This window comes from Bos indicus x Bos taurus, chromosome 11 (genome assembly GCF_003369695.1).
Source record: "Bos indicus x Bos taurus breed Angus x Brahman F1 hybrid chromosome 11, Bos_hybrid_MaternalHap_v2.0, whole genome shotgun sequence".
NCBI lineage: Eukaryota > Metazoa > Chordata > Mammalia > Artiodactyla > Bovidae > Bos > Bos indicus x Bos taurus.
Genome location: NC_040086.1, coordinates 101991986 through 102014635, shown reverse-complemented (window position 1 = coordinate 102014635; position 22650 = coordinate 101991986). Strand labels below are relative to the sequence as shown.

Here is a 22650-nt window from a genome sequence, read left to right as displayed (position 1 = left end):
CAGGAGCCACAGGAGATGCAGGTTCAGTCCGTGGGTGGGGAAGATCCTCTGGAGAAGGAAATAGCAACCCACTCCAGTATCCTTGCCTGGAAAATTCCATGGACGGAGGAGCCTGGCGGGCTACAGTTCATGGAGTTGCAAAGACTCGGTTGCGACTGAGTCACTGAGCTTGAGCACACGCACACACCACACAGTGAAATTTTATCACAGGTATAGATTCATGTAACCAACAGCATATTTCCATTTTAACTTCATTTCTTTAAATCAGCCCACTCAAAAAAAATTAACTTGTTTTACCTCATCCTAAGGTTTGATGTACTGATTTTTTCTAATACACATTAGATTTACAACTGTGTAAAAGTGAATTTTAGAATATTCATCTGTGAGCTATCTAGAATCATCTCACACGGTCTCACTAGCGCCATAGCACCATGGATCGTGTCCAGCTGTGTCTTAATAGGTGTAGAAGCTGAGGCCCAGAGAGGGGAAGGGACCGGTGGGATGCAGAGCGGGGCTGGGCCTTCTCGCCGTTCAGTGCTGTTTCTGCTGTGCCGTTCTCCGTCTGCCCGCAAAGGGCTGCAGCCCCTGCCTGCCTGTCCCTAGGGCAGAAGGCTGCTCCTTCGTGCACTGGCGCTGCTCTCAGCCACCTGGTTCATTTCTGTGCCTTTTGTTCTAGAACCATGGAAGCTGCTTTACTTTAGAATTAAGTGGCCAGACAATCCCAGGACTCTTTAGATACCTGGCTAGTACATACTCTGTCCCACACTGGACAGACACAGGTAGCAGCAATGGCCATGTCACCCAGCACACGTTCTGTGTGGGGCCCCTTCTGTGGTCGTGCTGGGCACTGAGATGTGGGTGAGGCAATAAAGGGGATGCGTAGGGGCTACAGGAGCGTGCCACAGGATTGACCTAGTGAACGTCATGGGGAGAAGTGTTTCATGCTGAGGGAGCAGCATCTACAATGGCTCTGAGGGGTGGATGGGTGCCCTGCAGGAGAGGGGTGGAGAGAAGGCTGGTCTGGGGGGGCCACAAAGGAGCTGAGGGGCAAGGGCCCCAGGACTACTTGCTCTGAGTCAAGGGCGCTTCCCTCCAGCTCCACCTCCTTCCAGGTGCCCCCACCCCCAGCAAAACCCATGTGGCCCTTCCCTCATACCTCTGCTCCCAGGGACCAAGGCAGACACCCATTAGGGTGGGAGGCAGGGAAGAGATCAGGTCCCATAACTGGTATCCATAGTGATGCCAGGTTGCTTGGCCACCGGAGCCTGGGGCCTTGGGTGCCCATGTAGCGTCAACCCCCTGAGTGTCTGCCCTGTGCCCACAGAACATGCTGGAGCAGCTCCTGATCCACCAGCCCAAGGACCCCATCCCGTTCATGATTGATCATTTGCAACGAGACAACGATTATGGTGAGCACCAGAGTGGGCCTCCCCCTCCCCCAGTTCCCAGCTGTCCCTCCCCTCCGCCTCCTGGGAACCACTCTGCCCTCCCTGTGCCTAAAATAAAAGGGAGGTCAGAGCAGGGGTGGGGACAGGTTTTGACCACTTGGGGAGGTGGTTAATTGAAAAAAATGCCTTAATTTCTTCTGGAGCACAACTCATACAAATGCTCTTGCCAAGTGATTAAAATGAAAACCTCCAAATGGCCCACGGAATCAATTATTAATGCTTTGGCATGCCCCAGCTGATGTCGCCTGTTGGGTTTAAGCTCTGTGATCACTCCACTTGTCAGGTGTAAGTGTGGCTTCTGGTCTACCCAGACAGGCTGCGCTCGGCTCTTCCTGATGGTTTTGTTACGGGCTCCTGTTAATGAGTTCCAGAGCTCCCCCCAAACCTCGACTGAGTGAATGCAGGCCAGCCAGACCCAAGGCGGGCACCCGGGACAGGGAGGAGGGAGAGGAGGCGCTCTGTCCTGTGGTCGATTTGCCGAGCGGAGGAGCGTGGCCGCCCCTCGTGAGCTGTCAGGGAGGCCCAGAGCTTTGATGTTTCTTTCACTGGAGCATTAACTGCTTTGAAGGCACTCCCGGCGCAGCAGTGAAATGAGTGGTGCAGCTGAGAGGGACAGAGGCCTGAGATGCCCGTGGCGGGGTGCAGAGGCTTCACATGAGAAAGGAAGCGAAGTAGTTTTTCAAAAACTGGTGAGAGAGAGGAGACTCGGAGCAAACGGGTTGCCAGGCAGCCCTGGCCTCTTCTGAGGGCCTGCCCTCGGGTCCTGGGCGGGCCCAGCCTGTGAGAATGAGGCGCTGTTTCAGAGGCCTGAGCAGGAAAGCGCGATGTGGCCTGGAGCACCCCACACTGTCCTTCCCTGAGCCTCCAGGGAGGCAGAAGCGCACGTCTACACTGGGTGTGAGCTGCCGAGGTGCCCCAGGTGGAGACCGAGCCGGGGTGGCGGGGCTGGGGGTTGATCCGCTCTGCCCCGCGGGGACTCTTCTAAGGGGCCTTGGTTACCTGGTCCTCTGGTTGGTGTGGGAGGGAGGGAGGCTCCGCTGCTCTGTGGGGGTGAGAAGCCCCCTTGCTTCCTTGCGGTCCTGCTGCAGACCCCCGCTCGCCGCCCCTGCCTCACCAAGTGGCCTCTGTTATGTGGAGGAGGGTGTTCCTGCAGCCTTACCCCCCACCCCGCCCCCATGCCGTTTGGATCTGGGGTTGCTAAGCTGTGTTACCGAGGGATGCAGGGGGTACTTCTGCCCGTGTTCCCCTATCATGCCACCCCCCAGCCCCGTGGAATCAATAAAGCAAAGCACACTCAAAAGAAGGTAAAAGGCCAAATAAAGCTCAGTTTCCTCTGTAAAATGGGCATGTCTGACCGCTGAGATGGAGGCGGCCAAGCCCCAGCCTGGTCCCTGGTGGTGTCAGCGGAAGGGACGCCGAGGCCTGGAGGCTCCCGCTGGGCTTCAGGTGGTGCCGTGCAAATGTCCACTTGCACGAAGCCTGGTGAGAGTTTTCCGGACTAAAACCGTACTTGAGAAAAGGATGCTTTGAACTCGGAGTTGGGTTGTGGTGGCACTCCCTACTTCCGGCTTGAAGAGTTCTGTTTAGGGGTGTGTGTGCCACGCTGTGTGCCCCTGCCGCCAGCCTCACAGCTTCGCCAGCCTCCCCGCCAGAACTTCAGCCTGACATCCAAGGTTACCACTCGTCTTTACGCTTTTGTCTTGCTCCTCTCTGTGCAGTTATGACTTTCAGTGTCGAACTGACTACTTCGCCAGAATCTTGAAGTCTAGACATCACCTTTCTGTTTTAGCCACGATGCAGTTGTCGTCAGCTGGGCGCTTATCTCAGGCGCTGGCCGTCCCGTGCCCTGGGCCGCCCCTCCCCACCCCCTCAGCATCCCTTCCATTTATCTGCAGGCTGCCCTCCGCAGAGCCCTTCCTCCTTTCTCCATGTGACACCGCTCTGTCCCTCTCCAGTGGGGTGGAGAATTCAGACCCTCTTCGTTCAGCTCGAGCTGGGGATGGGGGGCTCCTGGCTGTCCTCCCCGACACCTGAAGTCTTAGGCTTTGGGCCCAGACACTGTCTCAGCGATTCGAGTCATTGGATCCCAGGAACCACAGGTTGGAGGGGTCGACTTGTTCCCACAGCCCTCCACCCCCACTCCCTGGCCTTGGGCTGGCAGCTCAGAGGGACGCCGGCACATCTTCGCCCTTTGGCTCAAGTCCCACCACTTATGTAAAGAGAGGGCATGTGTCCCTCCCATGCCCAGGCCTCCACCTCCAGGTGAAGCAAAGATGCGGGAGAAGGAGGGGAGGACGAGGAAGATGGGAGAGGACCACGCTTCTGGGATTTCTCTAGGAGAAGGGAAGCCAGAGTTTCACCCATTCTCGTGGTTCTAGAGGAGGACCGGGGCCTGGGAAGGCCCCCTGGTGTCCAGCGAGTGTTCCTGTGGCCCTGAGCTAGTGGGCCAGTCGGCCTCGCCTTCTCCCGGCGTACAGTGGCCTGTGTCACCCGCAGCCAGGCACTCAACCCCCTGCCTCCTCGGCTTGCGTGTTGGGTGGGTGGGGGTTCCCTGTGATGCGTGGTGACATGGCCAGTGGCCAGTGTAGAAGGAAAGAAGCCTCTGGGCTCCTGGCGCTGAGTGTGCTCGTGAGGGGATGGGGGAGCCGTTGACACAGGGCTGGCAGCCCCTTCGCTGCGAGAAAAGCAGATTTAGTACAAAGTGAGCATTTACAGTAGCCCTGGGCAATATTAAAGCAGGCGATGGTGTATATAATGGTGTGTTTCGTTTTTTATCAAACGTTTGTCCAAGAAAGCTGTGTATTAGAGCTCCAATACCTAAGGGTTTTCTTGTGAATTTTAAATCATGCTCCTAGTTAAACCTCAAAAGGCTCTGTGGATGGAAAGGTTTTTTGATTTCCTTTGAAGTGGGTTGAAGAAGTTGATTACTCTTGGCAGTCAAGCAGCCTTTTATGACACTGTTTATAAATAATTACTCATGAGCAGGGCTGAAGTTTCAAGGTGTTAGATTTTAAGAAACTGAAATTAATCACATAAATGTGTGCGAGAAATTAGGTGGAGAGAAAGGCCGTGTGAATGTTCCCCTTTTAAAGTATTTTCGGAGATGTGTACAATTTGGGTGCCGCTTACAGGAGCCCGGAAGGCGGGCTGGGGTTGTGGGGGGCCTTCCCCAGCAGCTGTGGAGCCTTGTAACTTTGTCAAAATGAGCGTACGACTTGGGAGTCCGCTTGTTCCCAAAACGCCGTTGTCAAGGTGCAGTCCCCCTTCTCCTCGGTCCCTCGGACCCTGAGCCCTGTTGGGTCCACCCCAAGTTCTAGGGTGCTACGGCAGAGGCCTGGGGTTACAGCCCTGGAGGGGCATCAGGGTGGTGGGCACAAAGGCCAGACCCACAGTCCACCACTCCCTTCCTCTGGCTTTGGCAAGAGGGCATTCTCCCCATTGTCCGAGCAAGCTCTTTGCTCTAATGCCAGGCCCACCACCCTTGACCCCCACTCCTCGCTGCCCTAATGCTGTGCCTCCCCTCGGCCTCCCCTGGCACCCCAGTTCCAATCTGCCCTGATCAGGTGTTCCCAAAGCCACCTGGTTTCCAGACTCACCCACCTTTCACTGCTTCTGTCCTCTGGTTGGGGCACTCGGGAAGGCCTTGGCTGGGTTCCAAGGCCAGAGAGAGGCTGGGCCATACAGCCCCATCCTGGCTCCCAGCCCCGCAGCTGAACGTGCTTCGCCTGCCCTGGGCCTGCGTCCTGAGCTTCACCGCCCCATGGAGCCCAGACTCTGGACGCGCTCTGGGAGGTGCTCTCCCTGGCGGCCTGTAGGGCCCATGGGTGGCTGTGGCTGGGTGGTGCTGGGGCAGCCCCCGTGGGCCCTGTGTGTGAACGGCATTCTGGGCTCAGGCTACTGGGCCGGGTGTCCAGGGCGGCAGGGCTGTCCCCCCCATGCCCTTCGGTGACTGCCCTTGGGGGCTGGCTCCTGTGGGTGGCCCTGGGCCTGGCTCCTGCCAGGGTGGGATTCTCTGAGCCATGCTGGCCTGTGAATAAACCCGCCTCTACACGACTCAGCCCCGTCCGCGTCCCGTGGCTCGCACCCAAGAGTGCCGACTGGCAGAAGGTGCCTTTGCAAGGAGGTGCGAATGGTGGTGACAAAGGCGACCACACCCTCAGCGGCCACAGAGGGACAGCTGAGGAGGAGGCCATCGGAGGCCCTGCTGTGTGCTTGGCTACTCGCGGTTCTAGCTGCTGGAGCGGAGGGTGAGACGTGGTCCCTGCAGCCAGGACATCCTCTCCACTGCTCAGCCGGGGGACAGGACTTAGCACGGCAGCAGCACCCTTCAGTCAGGAGAATCCCGGGGGAGGAACCCAGTGGGGCTGGGGGCTGAATGGAGGGGGGTGAAGAGGACACCCCTGTTGAGGAGGTGACAGGTGACAAGGTAGGAAGATGGGAAGAGCGTCGTCAGAACGAGGAAGTCCAAGATGAAGGGAGAGGCTTGCCCAGGGCTCCTGGGTAACCTGGATCCCCGGTGAGGGTGGCTCTTAGGGTGCCCAGGGCACATCCCAGCTCCTGCAGAGGTCAGGCCCCTCAACAGGGGTCCACGGGGACTTAAGGGGGCACAGGGCCCCCCTTGGCCAGAAGAACCCTGGCAGCTGTGGAGGGCGGGAGACCCACCAGCCGAGTGTGGCTTGGAGGGGAGGGGGTGTGCTTGGGTTTGCTGGGCTGGAGCATGGTCACGAGTCCGGCAGCAGGCACCCTCCTGTCCTTCATCCCTGATTGCATTGCTCACCCGGGATCCAGGCTCCCAAGGAGCAGGTTACCTACGTTTCACACCGTGGGGCCAACGGACCAGGTTTAGAAACGAGGGCCGCAGCAGTGTTTGTTCTAAAGCCATCAGCTGGGACACGCAGGAATCCAGCAGCATCGCTGACATGTGTGGGCCTCATTCGTGGTCCTCGGAGAGACTGCTCCCTTGCAGAGACCGGGCAGAGGCCCCGCTCCCTCCCAGGTCTGTGCCGAAGCAATCACCTCGCCCACCTGGTGTGGGCCGCTGGGCTTTTCCCAGCAGTACTCAGCCCCGTGCAACTTTGGATGAGGTGCTCAATGAGTGTTTATGGAGTGAATCGGTGAATTACCTTGAACTTGCCCTCAACATTTTCCCTGAAAATGAGAAAGGGCTGTGGAGTTGGGGCAAAAGTCTCTTCAAACCCAAGCAGCCTGGCTGGGTACTGGTGTGCTGATCATGAGTTCAGGGGCCACACGGACCCTCCAGTTCCTTCTCCGTGTCCACTCTCAAACTAGGAGGTCTCCGCATGGATGCGGCTCCTTCTCGGAGGCCTGGCAGGAACGGGCCTTGCAGGTTGCTGTGCACACCTGTTCACCTGTCCCTAGGGGTGGGACGGGGCCAGGCCGACAGGCGGAGCCAGAGGCCAGCTTCCGCCCTCCTTCCTCCCGGGTGCCGACGCCTCTCGCTCGCTCCCCGCAGTTCGGGGACGGGTGACATCATCAGTGCGGCACCCGGGGAGGAACCAGCTTGGACTCACCTGTCCACACACCACATCTTCTTGGCCTTGTTTTGACCCACGCGCACACCTTCCAGCCCTCTTCTTTAGACGCTGGGTTTTCCCTCTTTTCCAGTGGCCAGTACCTACTCCCTAGTCCAGTAGTTTCTTTAGATGCTGGGTTTTCCCTCTTTTCCAATGGCCAGTGCCTACTCCCTAGTCCAGTAGTTTCTTTAGACGCTGGGTTTCCCTCTTTTCCAATGGCCAGTGCCTACTCCCTAGTCCAGTACTGTCTTAGAGCTTCTGCAGGCCAGGAACCTTCCAGAGCCAGGAGTGCCACCGTGAAGCCAGCGGTATCCATTTGCATAGAAATAATTTGAAAACAAAGCCTTTCCTATCTGGGGTTTTATAAATCTGGCTCATACACTCCAGGCTTTTCCCCATTATTTCCTTCTGTAACATGATGGGGAATACAACTTGCTAAATAAAAAGGCATAAATATTAAAAAAAAAAAAAAACAACCCACCTTTGAAGGTCGATTTACATAAAATACAGCTTTATTTGAGAACGTGTCCCTGAGACAAAGTCCCTGTTTAAAATGCTTTATGGTGTTTGAAATCCCAATTGTTCTGGATATTTATTAGTTCGGCAAACAAGTTACCGTGTCCACGTCCCCCTGGAGACAGAAGAATAAACCATCTCAGTGATCACTTACCTCTCTAAACACAGGATACGTTCTATGGTGGGAGCGTCTCAGAACCGCTGGGTTATAAACGACCGCATCACTCCCAGAAAATGAAATCTGGGGAGGAGAGAAATAAATATACCCAGAGCTCTGCAGACATGGGAGGTGTCTTTTTGTTGTTGTCATACTGCACAGTGACATTCAAATCTCTTTATTCCACAGTGCCGAAGATTGTAATATTAGGTCCACCTGCCTCGGGGAAAACAACCATAGTAAGTGTATCGTATTAACTGTGGTTATACGGTAATAGCTCGTTTATCCTGCAAAGCTGGACTGAGGCTGCACCTCAGTGAATTTTCAACATAACTGAGACTCCTTTCATCTCTTCTCTCTCCTGCTTCCTAACTTATTTTCTCATTACAAGAGGCAGCATGTGTTTGTAGTAGAAAACCTAGAAAATACAAGAAACAGAAACAGGGTTCCCCAATCGCACAGTGATGAGCGTTCTTTGAACACGTGAGATATGCCTGCCGGGGTATTCTCATGACTACGTGTCCACCATCTGGGCACACCCTTCGTTCCACCCTCAGGATACGTTTCCAGAAGGAGAAGGGCTGGGCCAAACAGCACACACGTTTGATACAGACACACAGCACAGACTTTTGGTCTAGAACCTTTGGGTTCACCAGTAAAATTTTAATCATGCAGTGTTTCAACCAATGAGAAAAGCAGAGAAATGGCACCAGAGAGACTCATGTACCCAGTTCCCAGATTTTACAGGAACTTGTCATTTTGCCACATCTGCCATGATTTTCTCTCCATTTCAAAGACAGTAGAGCTTTCAAGACACAGCAGACGCCTCATCCCACTTCACTTCCCCTTCCTGTGTGTCCCCCGTCAGAGACAGCCTCTGTGCTGACGCGGAAACTTCGCTCCCTGTGCGGTTTTAACCTTTCACCTCCTTTGTTAAGTGCCAAGAAACATCTTCAAATTATAACCATCTGAGAGGGAACTCTTTCTGTTCTTTAAAAAAGCCTGGTTAGTGAACACCAGGTACCATAAGTTAATGATAAACAACAAAGTCCTGCTGTGCAGGACAAGGGACTGTATTCAATGTCTTGCAATGACCTGAAATGGAAAAGGGGCTTCCCTGGTGGCTCAGACAGTAAAGAATCTGCCTGCAATCCTGGAGACCCAGGTTCACCGACTTAATGGATGTGAGTTTGAGCAAACTCCAGAGAGAGTGCAGGACAGGCAAGCCTGGCATGCTGCGGTCTGTGAGAGGCACAGAGAGCCAGACATGACTTAGCAACCGAGCAACAATAATGGCAAAGACTGAAAGAATCTTAGGCGTGTCTGAGTCACTTCGCTGTACACCAGAAACGAACACAACATTGTAAGTCAACTGTGTACTTCAATGAAAACACCAAAACACCAGGCGACTCTGGAAGCCTATGTCATCGCTGCCAGCACTCCTCCTGGGCGCACAGGCTGTTTCTCTCACCGGCGGGCACCTTGTTTTATTCTGAAAAGGAATCAGGATGGCTGGTCTTACATAAAGCCACCTGCAGCTACCCTGCTTTTGGAGTGAGACTCACCAGCTCTTCAGTTTATCTGTCATCTGTCCGTCTGTCCATCCATTCACCCATCTGTCTATCTCTGTAGATTTTCTCCTTGTTCCCTCAGGACCAGGCTGTCCGCTTTCACGCTCTCTGAATCTTCCCTCCCAGTCTCCGTTTCCCTGCGAGACACCACGGACCCCAGGCCTGGACCTGGCAGCCACCAGCACTAGCTGGTGTTTCGACCCCACTTCTTTCGGCAGATCTGTAGTCCCCGCCCCCGTCCGCTGTGTGGAACGCAAAGAATCTAATTTTACAGGAAGATGATAATGGTAAAATCCCAGCAGGCTGCTTCCTGATCTTGTCACTGACACCTCCCAGCATGAGGAGCAGAGAGATTAAGGTTCATACCTGCCCCGGGGGACCCCCAGGTCCTTCTGAACCATCCTGATGCTGAAATAGTCATCAGTATAATCTTAGCATTAAGAACATTTGGTTGTATGGTTAGTCTTTACAATGTAGTCTTCCCTGGAGGAGTATACAGAGTGGTCATTGGTGAACTGGACATTGACTTGGCCTGGACATGCGTCTCCCAACCTTTAAGAAAAGATGAACTTGGAGTGCGTGTCGTGACCTCTATTTAGGGCCTGTCCCCTTGTTTCCTGGTTTAAACTTTTGAGTTAAGAACTCATGGTCCAGAGAGCTTGAAAAGGCAGGAAAGATGGGCTTGATAAAGGAAGAAATGGTATAGACCTAACAGAAGCAGAAGGTATTAAGAAGAGGTGGCAAGAATACACAGAAGAACTGTACAAAAAAGATCTTCACGACCAAGATAATCACGATGGTGTGATCACTCACCTAGAGCCAGACATCCTGGAATGTGAAGTCAAGTGGGCCTTAGGAAGCATCACTATGAACAAAGTTAGTGGAGGTGATGGAATTCCAGTTGAGCTATTTCAGATCCTGAAGGATGATGCTGTGAAAGTGCAGCACTCAATATGCCAGCAAATTTGGAAAACTCAACAGTGGCTTCAGGACTGGAAAAGGTCAGTGTTCATTCCAATCCCAAAGAAAGGCAATGCCAAGGAATGCTCAAACTACCGCACAATTGCACTCATCTCACATGCTAGTAAAGTGATGCTCAAAATTCTCCAAGCCAGGCTTCAGCAATACGTGAACCGTGAAATTCCCGATGCTCAAGCTGGTTTTAGAAAAGGCAGAGGAACCAGAGATCAAATTGCCAACATCTGCTGGATCATGGAAAAAGCAAGAGAGTTCCAGAAAAACATCTATTTCTGCTTTATTGACTATGCCAAAGCCTTTGACTGTGTGGATCATAATAAACTGTGGAAAATTCTTCAAGAGATGGGAATACCAGACCATCTGACCTGCCTCTTGAGAAACCTATATGCAGGTCAGGAAGCATCAGTTAGAACTGGACATGGAACAACAGACTGGTTCCAAATAGGAAAAGGAGTATGTCAAGGCTGTATATTGTCACCCTGCTTATTTAACTTCTATGCAGAGTACATCATGAGAAACACTGGGCTGGAAGAAGCACAAGCTGGAATCAAGATTGCCAGGAGAAATATCAATAACCTCAGATATACAGATAACACCACCCTTATGGCAGAAAGTGAAGAGGAACTAAAAAGCCTCTTGATGAAAGTGAAAGTAGAGAGTGAAAAAGTTGGCTTAAAGCCCAACATTCAGAAAACGAAGATCATGGCATCTGGTCCCATCACTTCATGGGAAATAGATGGGGAAACAGTGGAAACAGTGTCAGATTTTATTTTCTTGAGCTCCAAAATCACTGCAGATGGTGATTGCAGCCATGAAATTAAAAGACACTTACTCCTTGGAAGGAAAGTTATGACCAACCTAGATAGCATATTCAGAAGCAGAGACATTACTTTGCCAACAAAGGTCCGTCTAATCAAGGCTATGGTTTTTCCAGTGGTCATGTATGAATGTGAGAGTTGGACTGTGAAGAAAGCTGAGTGCCGAAGAATTGATGCTTTTGAACTGTGGTGTTGGAGAAGACTCTTGAGAGTCCCTTGGACCGCAAGGAGATCCAACCAGTCCATCCTAAAGGAGATCAGTCCTGGGTGTTCTTTGGAAGGACTGATGCTTAAGCTGAAACTCCAATACTATGGCCACCTCATGCAAAGAGTCGACTCATTGGAAAAGACTCTGATGCTGGGAGGAATTGAGGGCAGGAGGAGAAGGGGACGACAGAGGATGAGATGGCTGGATGGCATCACTGACTCAATGGACATGAGTTTGAGTGAACTCCGGGAGTTGGTGATGGACAGGGAGGGCTGGCGTGCTGCAGTCCATGGGGTCGCAAAGAGTCGGACACGACTGAGCGACTGAACTGAACTGAACTGAGGGCAGTAAAGCGTAGGCTTTCCAGGTCCACTTAGAGTCAATGGCTGGTTGAAGAAGAAATGGCAGGCAAGCAGAATCCTATGGCTGGGAGGGATTCTGTGGCTTTGTCTCCCCTAGTGGCCTCCTTCCAGCCAGAAACGATGACTCTGCCCTGTGGGCAGCCCTTCCTGGTAGAATATGGAAGGGCCTGGGCATTGGAGTGGTGTCCTCCTTAGTCATTCCTCCCACAAAAATGTTCTTTTCCCCTTTCCTTTCTTCAGGCTATGTGGCTTGCCAAACATCTGAGCACCAATCTTCTCAGCGTGGAGAGCTTGATAGCAAAGGAGTATTCCCCTCTGGCGGCAGACGCCAGGATGCATTATCAGAAGTTCAAGGTAGGATGACGGGTTCTGGGAAACAGGATGGGGTGAGAGCTCCCCGCAAGGCGCCCCCATCAGCTGCCGCACTCCTTCCATTTCCTGGTGGGTTGGGGTGACATGAGACCCAGGCAGGATGGGACCAAAGGAAGGGGAGAGGTCTTCAGTAGGGCACAGATCCCGGGGGCTACCGGGGGGAGGGCTTGTGGTGCACCAGCCTCAGCGGCAGTGAGCATGGAGGGTGCGGGCCCGCCCTGCTGTGCTCGGGGTCAGCCGGATCACGTGGGTATGGGCAGGGCCGGTGGGGCCTCCATCCTCAGGCGCTGTGCCTGCTGGCTGGCACTGGGACCTGGCAGGCCTGAGCCGGTGGGGAGCGTAAAGGGCAGTGGTCTGGCTCTCCCTGTGCTGTAGCTCAGGGCCACTTCCTTCCACTCCTTGGGGAGGGCTCCCTGTGGCATCCCCGGAGGCTGGGGGTCTGTTTCTACCATCCCACCACCACTGTCTTTGAAAGACATTTTTAAAAGGGAAACTTAGGGCTTAAGCATGTCGGTTCTCTTAAATACAAACAGAAATTTCCAAATATCTTTTCAAAAACTCCCCTTTGGCACATAAGAGGATGCCTTAGTCCATGCCAGCTGCTGTCACAGACTGGGTGGCCCGGAAGCAGTCTCCCTCACATTCCTAGAGGCTGGCAAGTCCAAGGTCATGGTGCCCGCAGACTCACTGTTGGGAGACAGCAGTCTTCTCACCGTGGCCTCCCGTGGCCAGAGGACAGGACAGCTCTGGGGCCTCTTGGTCTTATTTACGAGGCTGCATCTGCAGGGCCTAATTGTTTCCCAAAGGCCCCACCTCCCAGCACCATCGCTTGAAGGTCCTGTAGGACTTTGGGGAATGCGGGCATCCAGCACAGCACAGCAGGGCTGCCCACCCGCTCAGGCGTTCCTCACCCGCACCCGGGCTGTGTCTTGTTCGTGCGGGGAGAAGGCTGAGAACAGTCGCGATCCCAGGGCTTGGCCGGCTTGTCGGGGTGACCAGCCGGCGTCTCCCGCCAGCCTCCACAGAGGCCGTGGCTGAGGGCTGGTTGCCTCCCATCTTCACCTTCACTCACAGGCAGGCTCTTGACCAGATAGTGACCATGTGTGGTCACTGTTCCTCCAAGAACATGGAAGGAAGCTTCCAGGCCTCATGGGCAGCCTATGAGTGATGGCCGGTGGGATGACTCTCGTGGCCAGCCCGTGGTTGTAAGTAGCAGAGATCCGCCGGGGCTGCCCAGGGCAAGAAAGGGAATCTGAAGGTAACGCAGTGAGCCCTGGGCTCTGGATGGAGGAAGTGCCCGTCCAGCTCCCCGTCTCTGAGGCTAGAGCCTGGGCAGCACCCTGGCCTGCTCTGCCCCTCGTGGTCGCTTGTGCCTTGTGTCCATTCTCTCTGCGGCTCTCCCTTCGTCTTCTGTGTCCTTTCGTCTCTGTCGTCCTTGCCTGCTCATGACCGCCTGCCTCGTCCTGGTTCCTGTGTCTTCAGCTCAGACCATCTCCAGAGGCAGCGCCAAGGCCAAGTCTCCAGAAAAGGGAGCTGCGTGGGCCCGCTGGTCAGGTGGCCGCGGGGCCCTACCAGCTCTGGTGAGGGGTGTGCACAGTGGGTATGTCGAGGCCCTGGAGCTCGGCTGTAAGCGGGAGGGCCTGCTGGGGTGAGGACGTTCCTGGAGATGACGTGTCACTCAGGCAAACCCCTGACCTCAAATTTGCTGATTTGCTGAAAGTAACAATTTGGTGAAAGAGAAAGAAAACCTCACTCAGCAAGACTAGCCTCTCTACCTTCCCAGCTGGTGAATCAGCTCTAAAACCGCTTAATCCAGAGCACTTGCTGACCCTATGTTCTTGGCCAGGACTCTCGGGGAAGCAAGCGATGCCCTCTGCCCAGCCCCCATGTCTTGCCGGAGTCAGAGTGTGTGGTTGGAGTTTGGGGGATGGCAGCTCTAGGGGTGGAATCCAGTTTTAGAAAGAAAGTGGTTATCTCATTTCCTGCAGCAGCTAAACTTTCCAGGGTGGGGGAGGCAGGCTGATTTCTAGGATAAAGATGCTTTTATTAGGTTTATAAAATTCAACAGCGAGGAGGGAGTTTAAGGAAATTCCTCCTGGGTTTCATTACTCTAATTATCAGACCACATCGAAGTGCTTTCAAGGGTGTCTTGTTGGGGTTCTTTGGTTTGGAGGCCCAGGTGGGTGGAAGATGAAAGGCCAGGGCGTCAGGACTGATGAAGGAGGGGAAGGTTCTGAGAGGCGAGGGGGTGCGTGGCCTTGCCGCGGAGCCGCCTGCCCACGAGGCCGCTCATTAAGCGTTGTCTTTAAAGCGCTGCTGATCCAGAGCCTTTAGAGCTCTCTTTTGCAAGCAGCAATAATACCTTCAAATACGTAATTTTCTCCTGTTAATCTCTGCTCTGCCTCCTATATGGAATTCTCTCATACAGTCCATGTTAACCAAGACATCTCCATCTTTAAAATTTCCAAGTGGTGGCTGAAACACTTCCCAATTGCCTCCTGTATGCCAAGCACCCTCCCGCCAAACCACGGGAGACCCAAAGATGAGTGCCTTCTCCTCGCCCCCGGGAGCTTCTAGCGACTGGGGCAGGGGGTACCGAGGGTACCCAGCCCAGGCCGCAGGACAAGGAAGCCTTCACGCAGTCGTTGGTCGCTGGACTCACTCATTTCCTGAGGGTTCTCTGAGCACCTGCTAAGCCCCGAAAGTGGCTCTGAGCATACAGGCAGCCAGGTTTAGGGACTCCGTGGAGCCAACCTGAGTTGTGCTAAAAGCAGTGATGTGGAAGAACCCAGCATCTGGCAGAAGACCCACATAGGCAGGGGTAGCTGAGGAGGCTGGGGGTTCCAGGCAGCCAGGGATAGGAAACAGCTCTATGGTTGGGTGGTTTCTAGCTTTGTTACAAGAAGTTGTAAAGGTACCCAGAAGCAGTAGGAAGCATGTAAGAACATCCACGGACCCATCATCTGGCTTCAGGCAGTGTCATCAGCTCATAGCAGTCCCGACCCATGGAGATGCCCCAGCCCCCTGCTTCCTGGTCATTTGAAAGCAAACCCGCATGGCACTTCATTTCATCTGAGGGTATGCTAGTCTATATCTGCTGAGAGGCTGAATATATTATACAATGGCTGGACCAGACATCAGAAGAGATCTCTGGCCCGCAGCCTACAGCAACCAGCCCAGGAAACCAACCTGCTGTCTTCAGTAACCGGCCCCAGAAGCCAGCGGGCTCAGAGTTATTAGACTGGAAGGAAGTCAGCCTGTGCCTCTGGTTCAATCCAGGAAGCCCAGCAACAACCCCGGTCACAGTCGGTCCCAAATGGCCAGAACTTGCTTCAAAGTGAGCTGCCAGCTTCCCTAATCCTTGTCCCCACTTACAGCTTGTGACCGGAAGGCCAAGTCCACTCCCCTAGCCACGCACACAGGACTCCCATCTCAGCGCGCCGGTAAAGCCACCCAGTCCTCTGCCTGCCAGACGCTGGCGCAGACTGCCACTGGGCGGACTGGGCTTTCCTCTTTCGGGAGGTCTTTGTTTCCACACCCCAAAAGGTAAAGGCACTTTAAATTAAAAACACACAGCCCTACACTGTCATGCTTAGGAAACTTATCCATATTTCTCCAGTCAGGGTTAAACTCCCCCGAGGAGGTGGGTGTCTCGCGGTTCTTGCCACTGGCCCACCCCTGCCCCAGGGCACTGGGAACAGGTGTCTCTCACCTCCCTGGGCAGGTGTCTCTCATCTCCTCTCCACGAGGACCAAAGCCACCTTGGCGCTCTGCGGTGAACTCACCTGCTTTGTCGAGTCTCTGGTCCTCATCTGCTCCCTCTGGGTCCGTCTCCAAGCCTGCCACCTGAGTTAGTGTCACAAACACCACAAAAAGGCTCAGAGGGGGTGGCCCCCGGGGGGGCGGCGTTGGGTAGGGAGCCAGCGTCAGGCCAACTGGAGCCCAGGGTACGAGTTGAAGGTGGCGCCCGCCCAGGTGCCAACCCCACACCTGTATGACCCGAGCTTGAGCCCCGCCTTGGGCTTGTGTCCAGGGCTCCTGGGCCTCAGCCTGGTCCTGGCCCCTCTGGGAGTTTGGGAGAAAAGAGTCAAGTCTTGCTAGGTTCTCATCACACAGGACATGATCGGAAGGTGAAGAGGTTCCACGGGGAAGGGACATTTCTTGGTAGCTGAAGCTGAATGTGATCACTCTTGATTATTTTAGATTTTTACTGGGAAAAAAGAAAAGCTTTATTAATTGAAATCCCTGCAGGAAGCATGCATATTTGCAAACGTAAAACTGCCCCCTCCAGAGGTCCTCAACCCGAGCAGCGGGTTAGTCACCTGGCACCTGTGGGACTCCCTTAGTCTGGATCTCTGGATGTGGGGCCGGGCATCTGGAGTCAGTCACCCTCCCTGGGGAATCCTCGTCTGGTCAGCTGGGAGCCCGCCCCACACACCACCCATCTTTTCTCATGGCAGTCATTACTTGCACAGCACTGCTGCTGCTGCTGCTGCGTCACTTCAGTCGTGTCCGACTCTATGTGACCCCATAGACGGCAGCCCACCAGGCTCCCCCGTCCCTGGGATTCTCCAGGCAAGAACACTGGAGTGGGTTGCCACTTCCTTCTCCAGTGCATGAAAGTGAAAAGTGAAAGTGAAGTCGCTCAGTCGTGTCCGACCCTCAGCGACCCCATGGACTGCAGCCTTCCAGGCTCCTCTGGCAAGAGTACTGGTGTGGGGAGCCATTGCCTTCTCCGTGTACAGCGCAGTGATTGCTAAATCGAGGTTTCTTTTGGAACGCGACTCTTGCATAAGGAGCAGACCAGCCTGTGTTTGTTGTGTGATGAAATGACCCACACTCTGAAGGCCAGCCCAGCCAGAACGTGCCAAAGCTGGGTTATTCCTAACTTTAGTTCTGTTTAGCTCCTCCCTTCAGTCTCATTTACAAATCAAGAGCCTGATGGAGACTGATGCACCCAAGTGCCCAGGTGCCATCACCATTTAATAACATCCAAATCATGGGACTTGTGCCCTCAGCCTGCCAATGCCCACACAGAGTGTGGTCCCTTGCAGAGGTTCCCAGGATCTCCCCTCAGTCCTGGCTCCCAGTCCTCTGGGGTGGTCTGGTCCCCGTCCCCGACCCCACCCCACCATCCCACCTGCCTCCTGGCTACTCCCTGTGCTCTCGGCCCTTCTCTGTCTGCCCCTCGAGGAGGTGGTGCAGAACGGTCCTCTGGGAAGATTTGGGGTGGTGGAGGAAGTTACAGCCCAGGATGGGGGCAGAGGAACCCGAGGACCAGTCACTGTGGTTCCTTTCAAGTTCGCTGGCTGTTCCCACCCTCGGGTCTCCCTTCCGGCCCCCTCCCTCTGTGGGGCTGTCGGCTGCCCCGTGCCGGGGTCTGTGAGCTCCCTTCAAAGCCCAGGCCCCTGCTTCCCCACCCCGCCTCCCCATCTCCTGTCACTGTTTCGGAAGCTTGAACTAGGAGAGTCTCTGCCACGGAAACCTGTTCTGACAGCCCCGAGAAGCGGCAGAAACTTTGAAAAGGAGAGTTGTCTTTAAAGGATTCTCTGATCAAGTCTTAATTGAGTTCCAATCCAAGTATAGGCCTTTCCTCCCCCAGAAGCAGCCCCTTCAGAGGCGAGGGGGTGCCATCAGGCTGACCAGGAGCCTCAACCCTTCCCCTCCCCGCTCTGCTCCAGACGGAAGTTCATACCGTCGCTTGGGACACCCACAACTCCTGAGCAAGCGTCCGCCCAAGGGTGACGTGGGGACGTCAGGGGCCCTGAGCGCGGGGCCTGGTGGTGAGAAGACTCAGGCTCCTGTCATCCGGGGGGAGGAAGCTCGGGCTTGAGAAGTTCAGTGAGGTGCCCGGGGACAGACAGGGCTTGAGCGGCCACACCAAGGGCTGCCCCATCGGGACAGGGGCAGCACCTGCGAGGCTCCCAGCCAGCAGTTCTGTCCCGGGCCTGGGTGTTGGGAGGAGAAGAAAGGCCCACACTGGAGCCACACAGCTGATTCTGCCCTTTATGGCAAGGGGCCTGGCCAGCTGGCTGTCGCGTTGCCCCTGCGTGGGGAGACAAGGGCCGGGGGCCTGCACCTGTGCTGACCTTCTCGGTGAGCAGCAGGGCCTGCACTGGGCTCCGTCCAGTTTGTCCCTGATTCTCCCCAAAAGCCACACTTTGGGGACTGGGGTGGGAGAGTGTGGTAGAGCTCGGGAAGGAGGGAGCCTGATTGCCGCAAAGACAGTTTGGCAGGGCTCCGAGCAGCGGCCCCCGGGAAGCCCCCGCCACTGACGTGACACATCAAAGCTGGTACTGAGACAGCACTGAGGCAGGGAGCGGTGGGGGGCACCCGAGAGGGGCCGCGCTCAAAGTCACCAGCCTGTCCCCCGCCGTGCAGACCGTGGGGGGCACCACGCTCCACCCGGACCTGTCGCCCTTCAACCTGTGTTCTTTGATGGGCTTGCACCCCCCCATCCCCTGTGTCCCAGAACCTGTTTGAATGCTGCCTCCTGAATGGGTGATGGCAGGGAAGGGGAGGAATCATGGGGTGGAAATCGCCGTTTCTGGGGTCGGCAGGGACACCCGGGGACAGGAAAGGATAGGAACCACGTGGAGGGGAGGGGCAGTGCTCCTCCCCATTCCGCTCGCCAGTCCTGGGGGGGCTCTAGTTGGAGCAACATGGGCACCAGCAGGACAGGTCCCTCTCCAGCAACTTCTTCCACGTACCGTGGGGCTCTTGGATGCTGGAGTTTTTTTTAAGCCAGTGGTTCTCCAGGTGTGGTCCCTGGACCAGTATCCTCAGCATCACCTGAAAACCTGTTCAAAATGCAGATTCCCAGCCTCACCCCAGACCTGTGGAGTCAGAACCCTGGGGCGGGGCCAGTGATCTGTACGTTAACAAGCTCTTCCAGGATGTGGGTTCAGGTTGAGAACTGCTGGCTTAAGCAGGACAGGGCAGATGTAAGGACACAGAGGTCTTAGGAGATACTGAAACGGGCTGGATGTTGGCTAGCCTCTGGCCTGCTCTTTTCTCTATGTGTCACTCATTCATTCATTCTCTCTCCTGCTCCTGCTTTTGCTGTCCACTTTGTAGAAGTGGCCCCATGACTTTCAAGGCCTGCTCTTCCTTTTCTAATTCAACATCCTGGAAAAGCCATTCTGGGGCTGAGAAACCTGGTGTCTCTCTCCTCTTGTGCTGGTTTTCTTCCCTTATACGCCCCTTGTGCCTGCAAAGTGGTTGCTACCGCTCCAGCTCTTACATCCTCTCAGCTTTGGATCCAGTAGAAAGCAAAGTTCCCGCCCCTGATGATTTCACTCACGTCCTGGGTTTATTAAGGGTACCCCAGGGTAACGATTGCCACAGCACCGAGCCCTTGCTGGGGGCCACACACACACCAGCAGCCACATGTCCCACCTCACTTAATCCTCACGGCAACGCTGAAGGACTTTGTCTGCATCTCATTTACAGACTCGGAAAGCGAGACTCAAAGCTTTGAAGGTGCTGGCCAGGGTCCTCAGTGGGTGGTCAAGGCCCAAATGGAGAGCATCTGAGTCCCCAGCCAGTCCAGTGGTCTCCCAAGGTTCTCCCTGGGAACGTCCTCCCAAATCCAGAGAACCTCCTGGATCACTACTCACGACCTTCCTCCCCCTCCCGCTCTGGCCCCTGACCCTCCCCTGTGGGCTGGTTCCTGGGGCATCCTTCATCACCACCTCCATCTGCCCAAGCCCAGCCTGCTCTTGTTGGGAACCCATTCAAACAGCTCAAGGACATGGCAGGTCAGGGCACTCCTAGAGAATCCAGGAGACTGCAAGCCCCTGAGAGGATTGTCCCCTCACCTCCAAGGTCCTCTCTGCACGTCCAGTACCCCATTCATTACCTCAGAATCGCTCTTGTGTGCAAACTGACTGAACTGTTCACTCGCACAGATAAACATGGCAAACGTCAGTGGTTAAAGGGGCCGGGCGCCGTCTGTTTTCCTGACCCTTGCTCCTAGGCCCCAATGAGAGTGAGGTGTGGACGTGTTCTCCACGTGCACGGGCACTTATTAACGTCCACATGTAAGCCAGCAGCCCCGCGCAGTCCCCTGACCCGTCCCAGCGGCTCTGTGACATCCCAGCACTGTGTCCCTTCAGGTGTCCCTGCAGCACTCCAGGCAGACTCGGTAGCGTTCCCGAGGCAGGCTCTGGTCACTCTGAACGCTGGGTCTAGAATGAGAGATCCAGACTTTTCTCCAGCATCACTGAAATGTTGCCAAGGATCCTCGGGGAAATCAGGGCAAGGTGCTTGTCCCCACTGTCCCGCCTGGGTCCCCGGCTTGGCACAGGGTGCGTAAGATAGGTCTCCTCTGGCCCTTGCCCCACAGCCGGGTGCCCTGGCCCTGGTCCCAAGGCCCCTCCCCTGCACCTGGCAGAAGTCCAGCCCCTCCCAGAGACCAGTCAGCCCTGAGGCAGCTTGGGAGGTACGCACTGGGGCTGGCCCAGTGTTTGGGAGTTTGGGGAGAAGCACCAGCTTTTAGTGACCGGGGGTCATGGGGACACCCGGGAGTGAGTTTTCCAGGGGCATTGGCTCTGGGGTGTGGGAGGCTTTGTTAGAAAGAACAGACCTTGTGAAAAATGGGACGTCAGTTCTGGTCCAAGAAAGAGGCTGCTGAGAAGAGAGGAAACGGAAGGAAGGCCGCTCTGAGCATCACCCTACACTGGCCCATCCTCCCCGAGCCTTGCCTGATGGGGTTCAGGCCCCACCTCTGCTCCTACCTGGCTGTGTAGCCCTGGGAGGTGGCCTAACCTCTCTGAGGCCCAACTTCCCCAACCGTAGAAGGAGGATGACAGTAGTACCGACTGCATGGAGCTGCAAACGTGGGCCGCAGCCTGGCAGCCAGCACGCACTCGGCGGAAGCCGCTGCAGGCGCACTACTTCCTGAGTGGATTAAGGACCATGACGTGCCATTAGGTCATCAGTCAGCAGGGCTTCCTCCACCCCTGATGCTGTGCTGGTGCAGGCGGGAAGGGGTGCGGGTCAGCACCTCACAGCCAGCTCTCCGAGGGAGAAAGCCCTCCTTTCTAGTGTTGGCCCATCTCCGTGGGACAAACACCGCAGAACACCAGGGCCCGCTTCACAGGACGTGGGGATGGGAAGACATGGGCAGGACTGGCTCCCTCCTGCACGTTAGTGTCTGGTGGCCAAAGAGAGGAAGACTCAGTCCCCTTCATCCAGGAACTCTGAAGCTCTCTGGGGAGACAGATGTGTGCACAGGCCCCTGGAAGTCCACATGGTTAGCACAGTAACAGAGTTTGCCATGGAGGATCATGGCAGCCCCCAGCCCAGCTCGGGGAAGAGTCAGGGAGGGCTGCCTGTAGGCAGCGGCACTTGGGGAGCCAGGAGTCACCCAGGTGGGGGTGGGGGAGAGCATCTGGGCTGGGGCGGGGTGCCGGAGAAGCAAGCGAGTGGAGGTGGATGCACATGCGTGGGATAGGGGGGCTCTCAAGGAGTCTGGACCACCCTGGGGCCACAGGTTGGCCCTGGACTTCACAGAGGCCACAGGGCCCTGGTCAGGGATCTGGAGAAGCTTCATGGCCACAGGGCCAGGTCCTCGGGCCTTAGCAGAGCCCACTGGCCTGACAGCTCTGTGTCCCCTTGAGCCCCACACGGGGGGTCGGGGGGGCAGGCCCTCATTCCGTGTCATCTTTCCTTTAGATGGTACCCGACATGCTGCTCATCAGACTGATGCAGGAGCGCCTGAAGGAAGAGGACTGCGTCAGGAGGGTGAGAAGCTGTGTGTGGAGCTGGGTGGTGGGGGCTGGGGGGCTCCAGGGAGCAGGGCTCTGTCACCAGATGAAGGAGGGTCAGAGGTCGGGTCCGCGTGTTCATGTCCCAGAGCAGAGATGACCTGCAGAGAAGGGTGCAGCTCTGAAGTCTGGCGAAGGTCAGACTGTGCACGTGGGCTTCACCTGGGATGGAGGAAAAGCAACAGGGAGGCACCTGGGGAGCCTTCAGGCCCTGCAGGGATAAGCTGGATCGCCCACAGGGTCGAAGCTGTGCAGGACGGGGGGCCTGGACCTGCGGGGGCAGAGGCAGAGCTGGGGCCCAACGCTCACTCCATCCCCTGCTCCCTGACTAGTCCTCTTCCGCCAGACCCCATGACGTCAGAGCGCAGGGGTCCCAGAGAGGCCCTTGGTGGAGGTTGGCCTCCTGGGGCATGGGTAGGTGGGCGGGGCCCGAGGGATTGTGACCTTGCGGTTCATAAAAAATACATGTTTCATCTTCATCCAATTTATCAATTGTTGGAATTTTTTTTTAGTATTCCATTTTAATTTTTTGCTTGTGTTTTTTTTTTTTTTTTTTACTATATCTCTCTTTTTTTCTTTTTTAAGTGAATGACCTGGTGATTACAATATACAGACTTAGATTTCCAGTCTATTTCGAGTCGGTTTTACCGTTTCAGGTAGAACATACAATGTAGATCTCTTCCCTCTTAGTGTAGCTGTCGTGTGTATTGCATCTATATGCACCAAGATCCCTTCAGGCAGATGTTACCATTTTTGCTCTCAGTCATCAAACATGTTTTAAAAACTCAAGAGAATCGTTAGTTGTATTTATCCAGGTATTTACCATTTCTCTTGTTCTCCATTCCTAATGTTCCAAGTGTCCCTTTCTGTCTGAAAAACTTCTTTGAGCAATTCTTCTAGAGTAGGCTTTTCTTTC

The 22650-nt window shown here is 55.2% G+C and overlaps 1 protein-coding gene across 1 annotated transcript in view; it reads left to right on the top strand.

Moving 5' to 3' along the window:
- AK8 (adenylate kinase 8) overlaps positions 1-22650 on the top strand; it is a 135560-nt gene that overhangs the window by 1882 nt on the left and 111028 nt on the right. Inside the window, 4 exon segments of the mRNA XM_027556671.1 lie at positions 1325-1409; positions 7845-7894; positions 11833-11946; positions 21643-21711. Coding sequence (XP_027412472.1) covers positions 1325-1409; positions 7845-7894; positions 11833-11946; positions 21643-21711 — 318 coding nt within the window.